The sequence below is a fragment of the Dermochelys coriacea genome, chromosome 27 (assembly GCF_009764565.3).
Source record: "Dermochelys coriacea isolate rDerCor1 chromosome 27, rDerCor1.pri.v4, whole genome shotgun sequence".
Lineage (NCBI taxonomy): Eukaryota > Metazoa > Chordata > Testudines > Dermochelyidae > Dermochelys > Dermochelys coriacea.
The window spans coordinates 7,522,372-7,536,654 of record NC_050094.1 but is presented as its reverse complement, the minus strand read 5'-3'; the positions used below and the strand labels follow the sequence as shown (position 1 = coordinate 7,536,654).

Genomic DNA, 14,283 nt, shown 5'->3' with positions numbered 1-14,283 from the left:
GTCACACCAAGACCAAAATGCCGATTTTTTTGTTTCCTCACAAGCTCAATGGGTATTAAATCCCCATCACGCTTGGTTTGTTCCAATGCTAGTTGATTGTATGGAACGTGCAGGTGAAGCATTCAGCAATCTCCTTTCTAATGGGGATTTTGCAGATATTTCACCTTAATGATTTGAGGTCTTAACTGTCCGAGGAGCAATGGTTTAGTACAGGATTATCCTTCAGAGATTCTAATTCTCTTCATTACTGCAGGACCTTTCACCTGAGGATCCTAGAGCTCATAACAAGCATTGAGTCTCCCTCCCTTCCTGGGAGGAGCAGCTGAAGATGTAAAATGAGATTTGGGATAGTCACAACTGCTTAATTTTAGGTAGACAAACCCCTCAAATGGGCTCCACTGTGATTTACACAACTCTTATGGCCTCTTGGCATTGCCAGAGTGGATACAAATGCAACTGATGCCCACTCTAAGGCCCCTTTATGCTGACTGGGCTTAGTGTAAATGAGAGTCAGTCCTCAAGGTTGCTCCACTTGGGACAGATTGAGGATCTGAGATTTTCAGTTTGCATGAATGGGGGTGAGTGCCTGACAGGCCCAGTGAGGAACCAAAGGCGGCATTTTGGGTTGGCACTAACTCGTTATAAACCATCAGCAAATTCTCTGCAAAACCAGCTGCTATTTTTTTTTCCTTTTTAAATTCATAAAGATGTCAAATTTATTTCCCCCCGTAACAGTCGAGTCGATATATATAAAAATCACCAAATATGATCTTTTACGATATAAATAAAAGTATGAGGCATCAATGTTTACATGATGTAAAAAGAGCTAAAAAAGAGCGATATAAACTACATTCATAAAAGTGCATCTCCAAACATACAAGTAATGCTTTGGCTTGTGCCGAACGGGCGGCATTGGGTCAGGTACTGGAATACAAGAAGTCCAAGCTGGCTTACCATGTTCTCAAAGACCGAAGTCTTCTGTCACTGTTCAGCTGCAATTTACTCTTCCGTTAATAAAAACTGGAATACAAGTGTATACACAGAGTAGGCACATTTCAGTATGGGGGGGGAATTCCAGAGCTCTGGATAGGGTCAGAAGCTCTGGCAGGGTAAAGGACTTGGCACGTCAGTCCAGATGCTGTTTGCTCTGCTCCAGAACAGCGTTCCAGGGATACGTATGAGGTAAAAGCCACAACAGATCCTGAGGATTTAGTTGCTTTGAAACGTTAAACAAGTTACACCATTTCCTCAGCCCCCTAGTCTATTCTCCCAAAGAGTGATGTGCTGAATAATGAGTAAAGACCACCAAAGCACGCCTTAGTTCTGTGAGGACAAGCTGGGTAAAGAGGGGCCAAGGCAGACAGGAATGCTGCATTGGTCCTCACGGCTGCTGTACACCTGCAAGTTAAATTCTGAAGCAGGAAAAGGCTCTGATCTTTGGTACATTTCAAAAGGTAAGAACTGGCTGCAAGTGATAAAACCACAGGCTTGAATAATGCTGCCATTTGCACAATGGAAGGACTACTCAGTCCTACTTCTATTGAGAACACGAGTCCAATTTTCCATTGCCCTGCGCCTTATGTGGTCATTTGCACCAGTGCAAAGCATGTGTAAAATGCTCCCAAAGCAGAGTGGAAGTGTTATACCCCTCCCACTTTGCACTGGTGCAAGTGATGACAATGCATAGGGCAACTGAGAGTGAGGCAGTATGTTTTTAAAAGGGACACTGTCTGGAAAATTTTGGCTCAAAATCCAGGTTTTTGTAAGATCAACAGACGTGTTTCCATATGAATTAAATAATTTCTGGAAAGACACTTGCAACCCAAACACTGCATCCTTGTGTTAGTAGCTGAGAGCCTGAAAGTGAAACGGACTGGAAAACTGATTGTAATCACTAGCCTGCTTTCATTGCTTATACATGTCTCTCAGCTGGGTCCATGAAAGACATTTTAGATTATGTCTTTTCAGTTTTATTAACCAGAGGTGTTATTTACTCCTAGGTGAGGAGCCTGTTTAATACAAACATGACTTAACCTGCCACAAGTGTGCCTTTAAATGGAGGTCTTATTACCTTCAGTCCTCTATGTCACTAAGACCAGGACTACTAGTGTACCAATCAAAATGCAGCATTTGAGACTAGCAAGCCACCAGTGGCAGAGATATCAGAAGCTTGGTACATATCCATGGCAAGATACAATAGAGCAGGGGTTCTCAAATTTCATTGCACCACGAGCCCCTTCTGACAACAAAAATTACTACACGACCCCAGGAGGTGGAGGGGCTGAAGCTTGAGCCTGCCCCAAGCCCCACCACCCTGGCAGGGTGGGGGCGCTGAAGCCCAAGGACTTCAGCCCTGGGTGGGGGTCCTGTAACCTGAGCCCCACCACCCAGGGCTGAAGTTGAAGCCTGAGCCATGCTGCCCTGGACTCTGGCTTGGGCTTCGGCCCCAGGCGATGCGGCTTGGACCCCAGCAAATAGAAAGCCAGCCTGGGTGACCCCATTAAAACAGGGTCATGACCCACTTTGGGGTCCTGACTCACAGTTTGAGAACCACTGCAATAGAGCAAACCAGTCTGTGTATGTTATGCTTCTCTCTCGGGGACCTATCCTATTTTTCCAGTCGATATCAGACCGGCATAACAAATGCTCTTTACCTTTGCCTCATTGACTGACATGTCTCAGTTACAAAAGATTCTCTACCATGGTTTTTATTTGTTCCAGGGTTTTCTGTTTTTTTGTTTTGTTTTTTAAAACGATTGTGGAAACTTGAAATGAGTATTTCCACATATACCGAAACATGCAGAGAAAGATCACCTTTGGTTTCACCCTAGAACGCCCAGTGAATTAGTGTCCAGCAAACTCCTCCCTATGCAAGAAAGGGCAACTCATTTTCTTCATGTAGCTTTGCCAGTCTGGCCTAATGTAAGTATTTAACCTTTCCCTGAAGTAAGTTCTCTGGCAGCATTGAAATCATCTTTGGTTTAAGGGATTGGTATAAATAGTTTATCACTTGGAAAGACAGGTGCAGCAGAAAGCTGTCCTGTGAACTCTCCCTTCCAGAAGAGTTTTGTTTGGAACAAGAAGTCTTAGGGAGGTACAGTGAGGACACCTTGTCCTCACGCTAGGATAACTTTGGCCTTGAAAGTCAAGTATGGACTCCCTAACCTTGCTGGGAGAGCCCTTTAGCATAGGCCCTATAAAGCATGTGTTCTGCTGGAACTTCCTTTCTAATTATCCTGACATTTGGATAGCAAAACAACTCCCCCTCCCACCCCGAACCCCAGGGTTCATTATAAAATAATACTATTCACATATTTTCTGAATCAATATTTTCTGAACACCTTCAGATGCTGAATACTTAAGAAGAAAAATATATAATTATATATAGAGCGCATGCTCAATGACACATGGCTTTGCTGGATTCTTGTACTGTAGAAGCCTGGAAAGACCTAGCAGTCTGGAAAACAGAGCGATCCACACTGTAAAGCCCCCTGTGGAGAGCTGGTTTGGGTGGCTGTCGTATGTTTCTACTCTGAACATAGCTCCTCCAGTTCCCACTTTGGTCCAGATTTCTGTTGCCTATGTACATTCAACAAGAACCTTCTGCTAGTGCCTGCAGAAAACATGCAGCCAGCTGCCCACTCACAACAAGATAACAAGGACAAAATGTAGCTCTGTGCTGTACGGCCACTGGCAGAATGAGCCTCAGTCCAGCAAAACATACCAGGACACAAGGCCATACCTTGGGTTCCTCAGCATCAGTTGCCAGAGGACTAGGACAGCTGAGACAGCATTTTGAAGACGCAGCTCCAGAACGGTCACTTGCATGGTTTCACCAGACAGGGGCATCGAAGCCCAGAGCGAACTGCTGGCATGGGAGGTAATTCAGTACAGGAGCTGTGCAAAGTGATGTCTGAGCAGCTCTTCGGCTGAAGGTCTCTGCCGGGCTTCCACAAAGATTCGCTTTAGAAAGTCCCGGCAATGTTCCGATATGTGAGAAGGGAGCTGGGGGTTGGTTGGCTGGGTGGCAATTTTGAAAATGGCTGCCATGGCTTCATATTCTGCCCAGGGTGGTTTCTCAGTCAGCATCTCAACGACAGTGCAGCCAAGGCTCCTGGAGAAGCAGACAGGAAAAAAATATGAGACAGAGCTTCATACAATAATGCTTAGCATTTACATAGGAATTCCTAGCAGCAAGTGGTCAGGTACAGCTCTGCTCTGAATAGGGACTATAAAAATGGCCTCATACTCATATCTATTCTCTGCATGGATTCCAAGCCAGATCTGCTGACAACTGACATCACTACTTTTTAGTATTATGCTGAGAGTCGGCAGCTCTGGGAGACGGAGCTGGGTTCCATTGTGGCTCACACAGCGTCAACAATTTAAGTTACACCTGTGCAGCCCTATGTCCTCAAACTCTCCTCAGTTAACACCTGTACTACCCACTGAAGGCAATAGGTCCACACAGATGCCACTAACAGCATCATTTGACCTTCTGAACTTGTATCACAGGTGTGGGTGCAGGAGTAGGATAACACCCAGCTGAACTCTCAGATCCCAGGGGGAGGTTTGCAGGGCTGCAAGATAGAAAAGATCTGTAAATTGAGTAAATCAGAGATGTGTAATCCCACAAGGCCGTTTTGACAAAATCACTTTTCAGAGTAGAAAGACACTAAGAGCCTTGCTATCCTTGTGTGGAAGGAAAGCTCGTATTACCCCTCATTTTACAGGGAGCCAAATTCAGCAGTGATTTGAAGCACGCGTAGCTCCGGTGACTCCAATGGAAATGTGCTTGTGTATGATGGCAGTGAATTTTGCTCAAGAAAAATTAAGTGACCTGCTCAAGGCCAAGAGGGAATCACCGACAGAGCTGAGCAGTTCCTGGCTTCCAGATCACACTTCCCGCTATTAAATAGGGAAAAATTCCCCACTCATCTTTAAAACTAAACTCTTCTGATCTGTGCCACAAAGAATAGATGTTTCATCAAAGGCAGATTCCCATCAATCACCAAAGCAGGGGAGGAAAGGAATTAAATCTGATGCATGCACAAGTACCAGTTTCTTGACAAGGTTTAAACCCAACAAAAAAAGTTAACACTGGTTTCCCCACAGCCTAAGACTTAGTACGAGAGTACAGAAAATGCAAACCATGTGTGCTGATGTGCTGGGGTTTGCTCAAGACTAATCAGGGATATTTTACTGTTTAGACTGATTTATACCGTTTAAGCAGATCCAGTTTCTTTAAGATATTCAGCAAACAGCAGGAATGTTTTTCAAGCAATTTTTTCCAGCAATAACAAATAACTCACATATTTTGCTATTTAAGAAAAAAACTGGAGAGGCCTGCAGCGATGGCTGACCGCCAGGTGGCTGGATCGGTTACGTTTCTGTGTCTCCTCCATACACATCTACTCAGATACTAACATGGAACTGGAAAATTCTGACCCCAAAATAACCATCAGGATTGTAAAGCCTGGAGCTCAGCCAACAGCAGTGCCTCTCTGATGGGAATGGACCACTGTCAACATCAAAAGGAAATTTACAACTGCATCAATCCCGGGAGGATGCACATGTGCTCCATTCTTTCCCAGAGATTCCTAGATGGGAGAGATCACTGTATACTGGGAAAAATTTTCAGTTACAATTCTGTTAAGTAGTTGTATGAAAAATAATGCAGTCCTCATTTAATTAAGGAGACATAAGCACTGCTTTTACTGGTAACTCTTATTAAAGCTGCACAACTTAACTATAGCCCTGGCCAGCCCACTGTCTCTAAAAACTAATACTTCAGGGATTTGGGACTGTTAATTCTTCTATTGCGCGAGTATTGTTTCCTGACTTGTGCTAATCCTAATGTGTATACAATTTCCATGCATCTGTCTGCCAGTTCACCTCAATCTCGACCTACAGCTCCCCTGCTATTCCAGTCTGAAGCATTCCCTCCCCACAGTTCTGTCAATGCACCAAAATCCTAACATTGTCTATAACATGCCATGAACACCTATGGCACTGTAGACAAACTGAAAACAGGACTCTATCCTAAGTGGCTTTCTGCCTAACCTAGATGTAACACAGTTAAGGGATATGGGAAGATGGAAGTACAATAAGAGATAGTCTTGAACACAGACAAATTGATAGCATCTTCCCTCCTGCCTCCATGTGATGATGTAATAGTTAGAAGGACCACAGCCTTGCAGAATGGATTTTTGAAGATGAAATTGCACAATACAGTCCACAGCAGCCCCAGGTCTCAAGCTGTGATCAACTAGCCCAAATTGTGTCAAACTAGTGATTCAGGCTAAATTTGAATCCAAATCTACAGAAGCAGAGCTGATTCACTAACAACTGACCACATCACCTAGGTCTCAAGAAAAGCTGTGAATCTTTCTATGGAATATAGATAAAGCTCTGAGCAATTCCTCACCATACATCCGCTTTCCTTCCATAACCCTCTCCGCTGATCACCTCTGGGCTCATCCAGTATGGCGTGCCGGTGACAGAGCGGATACCTGTTCCAGACATGCAGATGGTCTGCAGCCGTTTGCTGGCCCCAAAGTCCCCAAGCTTCACATTCCCAGCTGAGTCACGGAGAATATTGGCTCCTGGAGGGAAAAGAATTCAGGCAGCTGTTGTACAATCCTGCTGTCGGATTTGCAACCTGTAGAGTTTACATCTGATCCAGATGTGCCTGGGTCCATGATAGGATCTTTCCCAATTAAGCCTCTGGTGACCTGCTATGCCACCATCTTTGTTCTCCAGGCTGCAATCAAGCCATTTGTCAACAACTGCCACTTTAGGGAAAAACACAAGGAAGTGAAGGGGGGGGTGGGGGGGAAGTGCTGAGTCAGTGTTCTCATTGTTGCAGTGTCTGCAAACAGGTCTGGCAACCTATAAAGGGCTCCTCTGGTCAATGGCTGAGTGCAGGTTTGGTGTATATTCTGCTTGCCAGAAAGCAAAGATTAGCAGATGGAACTAATTAGATAACTTTGCACTCCTGCAGTGAACAAGTTAGCCCATGTTACCTGCTTGGAGGTCCTGTTTACCCTGGCCAAAGGGAACTGGCAGATGGTGGCTTGTTATATAGATGTATGCTAGAGCCTAAGAAGGACCTTTTTCACTCCCTTCAAGCTTACAGTGGGATCTGGAGCCCCTCACTGTTGCTGTCCGATAAACCGTACACACACCTGTTCTGCCTTATGTCAAGTGCCCTCTGTAGGGCAGTCTTAGGTTTGCAGGGCCCTATGCAGAGTATTATAGGGGTCCACCCAGTTCCCTGGAGGAAAGTGTGTAAATCTGGCATGGAGGATGGGGATGTACCAATGAGTAACCTGCCAGGGAGCACAATGCTCATGTGAATACTTTAAGATGATGTACAAGACCCACATGAAGATGCTGTTTTAGCACCAATGACTCACTCATCTTTATCAGCCTAGTAATGATGTGATGAGGACTTACAGGCCTGTATAGGATACTCCACCAGCCCTCCACTGGATAACAAGAACTTGTGCTGACAACTATTGTTAACCCTTAGGAGACTGGCTGGCTCCTAAGAAGATAATACTAGGAACTGGCAGTTTAAGGATTTTGTGGGTCTCACAGAACATTAGCGTAGGAGGCCAGAGAAGATTTTCTGCAAGGGGGAGGTAAGAAAGGTCAGGACAGCAGCCTGAAGGAAACCCTGCTGGCAGAAGCTGTTGCTGGATCTAGACGTGGTGTTCTTAAGGCATTCTGCCTGTCCACCAATGAGAACGTAGCAGTTTGGCTAGGCACAGGCTAATCTAGGAAGTAACCAAAAAAAGCAAAGTAGGTGACCACAGGTGGGAAGAGAGGGGATCAGCCAGGAATAAAACCTCGCTTTGGGAGGGATGTTGGGATGTGAGAGAAAGGGATCAGCAGTTGCAGACGAGGGATTTTAAAGATTACATCTCCCCACAATACCATCCTTATTAGAACCCCAAATGTCAGCTCCTCCAGAGGCTGCAAAGTGGAGAACAGCGCTGTGATGTTGCACTTTGTATGATTTTAAGAAAATATCTTAAATGAGTGTGAATATAATGTAACTGGAATATGCTTCATGCAAAAGGTCTCTTGTAAGGTATCATTACAAAGCTTATAATTTATTGAGTGTGGTCATCCTATTTGTATAAATGTAACACTCTTGTACCTGAATCTAGAAATATGAACTATAACTCTGAGGTCGTATTGTAATTATGCAAAGTGTGGGCGCAATGGTGGTTTGGAATCTAGATGGCTCCCATCAGCTAGACAATTGACTGTAGATGGCTCTGTTTACTTGTAAAAATCTTCCTGTATACGTTTGCGCTGGCAAGTGTCTAATGAAGTCTTACAGGGATATGTGACCATGTCACCTGAACTGGAATCCATCTTTAACCTGGTGCTTTTCCATTTAGAAGGAAGGGTGGGAACCCAGAGAGGGACAAAGGATTCCCGCCTTGTGCAAAAGATATACAAGAGGGTGGAACAGAACAAAGGGGGCTGCAGTCATGAGAAATCCCCTACCTACCACCTGAGCTGAAACAAGGACTGTACCAGGGGAAAGGATTGGGTCCAGACTAGGAAGGCACCTAGTCTGTGAAAGAAGCTTATTGAAACATTTCTGAGGGTAAGATTTCATCTGTTTTCAGCTTCTTACTGTATTGGGCTTAGACTTGCATGTTTTGTTTTATTTTGCTTGGTAATTTACTTTGTTCTGTCTGTTATTACTTGGAACCACTTAAATCCTACTTTTTGTATTTAATAAAATCACTTTTTACTTATTAATTAACCCCCAGAGTATGTAATAATACCTTGGGGGAGGTGGGGGGGGCGGAAACAGCTGTGCATATATGTCTATCAGTGTTATAGAGGGCGAACTATTTATGAGTTTACCTTGTATAAGCTTTATACAGGGTAAAATGGATTTATTTGGGGTTTGGACCCCCACTGGGAGCTGGGTATCTGAGTGTTGGAGACAGGAGCACTTCTTAAGCTGTTTTCAGTTAAGCCTGCAGCTTGTGGGGGACGTGGTTCAGACTTGGATCTGTGTTTGCAGCAGGCAAGTGTGTCTGGCTCAAACCAGGCAAGGGACTGAATTCCTAAGCTGGCAGGGAAAACAGGCTCAGAAGTAGTCTAGGCACATCAGGTGGCATTCCTAAGGCGGTTTCTGTGACCCAACCTGTCACAAGTTCGTACAGCTCTCCTCTTTCTATAGGTTGCTGATAATGGACCTTAACATGTACTGCTGACTGATCTGGGCCCTGAGAAGGCAATCATAAAGGAGACATCATACCGACAGCTCAAGCTGGAGGCTTCCAAGAGTGTGTTTAGTTTTTAATAAACCCCAAACACGACATGCAGTCTCCTATATAAACACTCAGCCCTCATCCAAGACCGGCCTGATGCTCTCACCCTTTATGTCCCTGTGCACGATCATATTGCTGTGAAGGTAGGAGACGCCCTCAAGAATCTGGCGGGTGTACTTCCGGGTCACATTTTCCGTCAGTGCACCATAGGCCTTCAGCTGGTCTTTCACTGAACCCTATACCAAAAAGCAAACGGACAAGATTAGCTCGGAAATGACAAGCCACAGGATCTGCAGAATCCATTCATTACCCAAGAGTTTGTGCTCACAGCATGGTCAGCTATTCTGAGCTGCAAACTAGCTGAAAAATATGTTTTTCTACCAAAAAGATCTAATCTCTTCAGCTCCTTGTCCTCTGGGGTAGAGGGACCAGATCATCTTGACTTCTCCTTGGTAGCTGTCACAAATAATGATCCAGGGGTAGGATGGAATGTAAAAATACTCTAATCCCTTCAAGGGAACCCATTATCTGGGGTCTGCTTGGATATTGCACAGATCAATGCAGGACTACCAGCTGACAAAACTTTTTTTTGCCAACAGGATATGAAAATTAAAAAAAGTAAGTACAGTAACTACACTAACAACTTTGGAATAAGTGAGACTCCAGTAGGACACAGGTTCCATCTTGCTGCCCCAGGCAGCGATAAGTAGGACTCTGTCAGTCACAGAGGTCGCAGAAGTCACGGATTCCATGACTTTCTGCAACCTCCGTGACTTCTGCAGCAGCCAGTGTGGCTGACCCTGGGGCCAGCTGCTTAGGTGGCCCTCAGGACAGCCACACCGGCCACTGCTGGAGCGGCCCCAGGCAGCTGGTCCCGGGGGCCGCCCGAGCAACGGCCAGTGCACCTGGCCCCGGGGACTGCCCCAGCAACGGCCCTGGGGGTGGCCAAAGCAGCCGCTGCTCAGCCACCCCCAGCAGCTGGTGTCTCTGGCACCGAACCCCCCGCCACCAGCAGCCCTCTGGTCCCCCACCCACCTGAGCAGTGGCTTCCCCCTCCTGCACACCCCAGATTTAGGTCAGGGGTATTTTTAGTAAAAAAGTCATGGACAGGTCACGGGCCCATGATTTTTTGTTTACTGCTCATGACTTATCCACGATTTTTTACTAAAAATGCCCATGTCTAAATTGTAGCCTTAGTGACAAGGAACTGAGTGGAGGTTGGGGTCACTCCACCCTTTCTGGCCTTAGGAGGAGTATGAACATGCCGAGAACATGCATGATCCCACCAGCAATTCCAATCTCCTGCGCATGGGGTGTATGCGCACCAAGAACGGGATCCACCCATACAGAGACTTGAACACTGTGAGAGTTCCAATTTCTCAAAACACTATCTCACAGATAAAGATCAAGGCAGATAAAACTGGGCCCCCAAGTTTCAATGGTCTCTGATCTGATAACTTCCCAGATCCTCCAAAACAGTCTCCTTTAACTACCACATAATGTGCATGTTTGTTTCTGATGTTAGTAGCTAGAAGCTATTGTTTCAACACTGAAACTACAGAGGCCATCCCATGCCCCTGCATGTTTTCCAACCAGTGAATTTATCTGTATTCTGGAGGCACCTACAATAGGGTATGTGCTGTCCAAACACACAGGAAGAAACAATCTCTGCCCTGAAGAGCTTCCAATTAGATGCAGAGAAAGGTTTAAAAATTCATGATCACATATTTTTGCTGTATAATAAATCCTCAGTTTGCCCCAACTGTTTATTGGTTGTCTAATTTCTTGAGGGCTTTGTAGGAAGATGCATTTAAAGGAAGAGAGAGACATGGCCTTAGAGAGGAGTTCAGGGGGAGTGTTCCAAGCACAAAATATAGGAAGAAGGTGTGGAAGAAATGGACAAGTGGGTGGTTGAGACTGGAAGTAGGGAGGGGCAGAGCTGTGACAGGCCATCAAGGTTGAACTTAAAATGTTCAGGAGGAACCAGTTGAGAACGTTTGAAGTGTGGGGTGACCTGGTCAGAGTAACAGGCAAGGACGACAATTCTAAAGGACGTGTTTTCTCTCTTACCCCAGGCATATACTCCATGAAAATGGTCAAGGTCTTTTCTGCTCGGTCCCGGAGGCAACCATAATACTGAACAATGCGGTCATGCTGGAGATTCTTCAGCAGCTGGATCTCACACTCCAGAGCGCTCACTTCCTACAGATGTTGAGAGAGCAGGTTAGGTACAGTGCCCTAAGGACCACTCCATTTCAACAACCCTTGCCCATGACACTGCCACAATGCCACTAATTTGACCCCTTGTGTCTGTGGGCTCAGTGTAAATCTATCCTCTGGATGGCATTAGCTGAGGCAGACCCTGGAAAAAGCTAATGTTCTAGCCACTATCAGGTTAATGTTTATTGTGTAAAAAGTTTGTAAGTATGATTGCAGGTGCTTCACATGTAATAAGGTCTAGCAGAGAGGCACTGCTGTCCAGTGGGCTGAGTACCAGAAACGCCTGGTTTCTAATCTTGACTATCAATGTCTTACTGCATGGCTTTGGCCAAATCATTAAAAAAATTAACTATTTCACCAGCTGTAACATGGGACTAGTCCTTCCTCCCACACTGGAGGGCTGAGGTTTTTTGTTTGTAAAAACAGCAATTGAATATAAAGGCCTGCAGATGTGCTAGGAATGAGTGTGTAGTATCCCCACCCCTTTAGATACCAAGATATTTCTTAGGCACCCTTAACCTAAGAATTTCAATCACTGGTTTCCTGCCCAGATTTATGCTGGTGACTTTTACTCAAATTCAAGCTTAGGAAGGGATGCTGATCTTGTAGGATCTAAAGCATCTGCAACCGCACACAAAGATTCTCTCCCTTATCCTCATCACAGATGCAACAGGGTTTCATAGTACAATAGCAGGAGGGCTATCCAACAATTTCAGGCTGAATCAGAGATCCTGACTGCACAGGAGACGCATCAGATTCTCCCAGAGAATGAACACACTGACCATTAAAGGTATCAGAGCACAACTGGTTTGTAGAACAGCAGCATGTTACTTCCCCAAAAGCATTCCCACTGATTCAGTCCTCCACACCCTGCAACAGTCTCCTCTGCCATAGGAAGCTGCCAGATTCCCCTCTCCTATTTATGGCGAAGGTGCATCTTTTCAAGAGGGAGGAACTAGGCACTACACAGATAAATGGAATCAGGTTTGGGGTGCCAGCACCTCCAGAATACATTCCAGCCTGTTCTCCCTTGGCCCAGCATCACTGTCTGATTTACAGCAGAGATCCAGTGTAAATGACAGCCCACTATGGTCAGGGCCTCACTTAAATTGGGATCATAATCCCCATTGCTCAGTTAGAACAATTATATCTTCATGGATCAATTCTCCTGCCTCACAGTGACCTCGCTAGATGTTGGGAAGGTGGCATGTTAAACTGGCAAGGAGTCCCCTGATGGCAATACACACTATAGTCACGGTGCGGGCATCAGCAAGTTACTCCATTACTCCTGCAGGCCACGCACCCAATGGCCCCCTGCTCCCATTTCAACAGGAATGCCAGTTAAAACTGGTCAGAGCCAAGTTCTCACCCTGGATGTACAGTCTTCCTTTTGGCCAAGAAGTTAGATATCCAAGTTTAGTTTGTTTAGAGAATAATAAATCTTTAGAAACTTCCCGAAATGGGTCAGCAAACCCAACACAAGATTTATCATTTTACCCTTAAGGGGGCTTTGCAAACACAATATTGTATGTCAAACCCCCAAATATCTCAGTGCTGGTTTTTCTCATGCACTTCCGTCTAACAAGGCCAATGGTAGCCACTCAGCACCCAAAAGGAACTTGGCAACAAGCCAGTAGGGAATGGCGGGCCAAAAGTAGAGTGAGGAAATAGATTTCAGATTCAAGCTTAAGTTATTCTCAACACTAACAGAAGTTATTTTTAAATGACACCTTGAAGCCTGGAACCCTAGCACAGGCCGTGGAAGATGTTAGCTTTCAGAGAGAGACATAGGCACATTACAAAATCTCAGCGTGAATGGTTAGCTTCGGCAGCTTTGAGGAGTTCTTTCAAATACCTTGCTTGTTTCAGGACTGTCTGGGTCAAACTGGACCTGTTTAGCTGCAAGCTCTCTGCCAGTGTCCACATCGTAGCACAAGTACACACGACCAAAGGCACCCTGTCCCAGAAGTTTCCCTCGTCGCCAGTTTATTGGGGCACTTGGAGCTGCAAACACAATAATAATTTGCCCTGTTACAGTGCTAGCGGAGGATCACAAGGTGCTTTACAAACATCAATTCCTACTATGAAGAGATTTCAATATCCATTTTACAGATGGAAAGTGACTCTCCCGAGGTCAGTGAGTCAGTGGCAGAACCCTGACTAGAATTCAGGGCTCCAACATGCACTCCTAGACTCCCGCTCTAATCACTGAATCACACTCATGCTAAAATGAACACATGGAACATAACAAAATGCTGTTGTGAAGTTCCACTTGGAGATTATGTCCCAAGTTGTTTCACTGAACTTAGTGATGCTTCACTCCACCATCAGGGGTTCCACTGAGATAAATCCATTGGAATGCACAAATCATTTCTGGCCAGGTAAGTGGTCTATTGCTTTGGAATGCAGCATTTCCATCCACTCAAGAGAAGTTGCTATTACCTCAGGGGGAGGGAGGCGAGTATTAAACCCCTAATCTTGCTGCAGTTCATCCCTGTAGGGAATAAAAAGGAGCTGGGTGTCTTGCTAAGATCACTTCTTTCCTGCTGGAAATGACAAGGATGACACCATTTCCAGGGGTCTTATCAGAATTCTAGCTAGAGGAGTGTTTTGTGAGGGGACAAAGCCTTTGTTCTGTATAAATAGGAAACTCTGGTGTCAGATTCTAATAACTGAGCTCAGTTTTCCACTGAACTACATATTTTGCAGTCATTTACACCAGCACAGAGTGAGAAACAGGAACACTAGATCAGGGAGG

The 14,283-nt window shown here is 45.3% G+C and overlaps 1 protein-coding gene across 3 annotated transcripts in view; it reads right to left on the bottom strand.

Annotated features, from left to right (window-relative positions):
* Positions 1-2,720: 2,720 nt before the first annotated feature.
* The window catches only part of MAP3K3 (mitogen-activated protein kinase kinase kinase 3), a 50,732-nt gene continuing 39,169 nt past the window's right edge, over positions 2,721-14,283 (bottom strand). For 2 of the 3 annotated variants that reach the window (XM_043503364.1, XM_038385613.2), the window contains exons 13-17: positions 13,381-13,529; positions 11,376-11,507; positions 9,412-9,541; positions 6,428-6,605; positions 2,721-4,114 (exon numbers count right to left, since the gene is read on the bottom strand). In XM_043503364.1, the coding sequence (XP_043359299.1) occupies positions 3,886-4,114; positions 6,428-6,605; positions 9,412-9,541; positions 11,376-11,507; positions 13,381-13,529 (818 nt within the window). In that variant the 3' untranslated portion in view covers positions 2,721-3,885. The remainder of the gene's footprint in view (positions 4,115-6,427; positions 6,606-9,411; positions 9,542-11,375; positions 11,508-13,380; positions 13,530-14,283) is intronic. The other variant, XM_043503365.1, reaches the window with a different exon arrangement.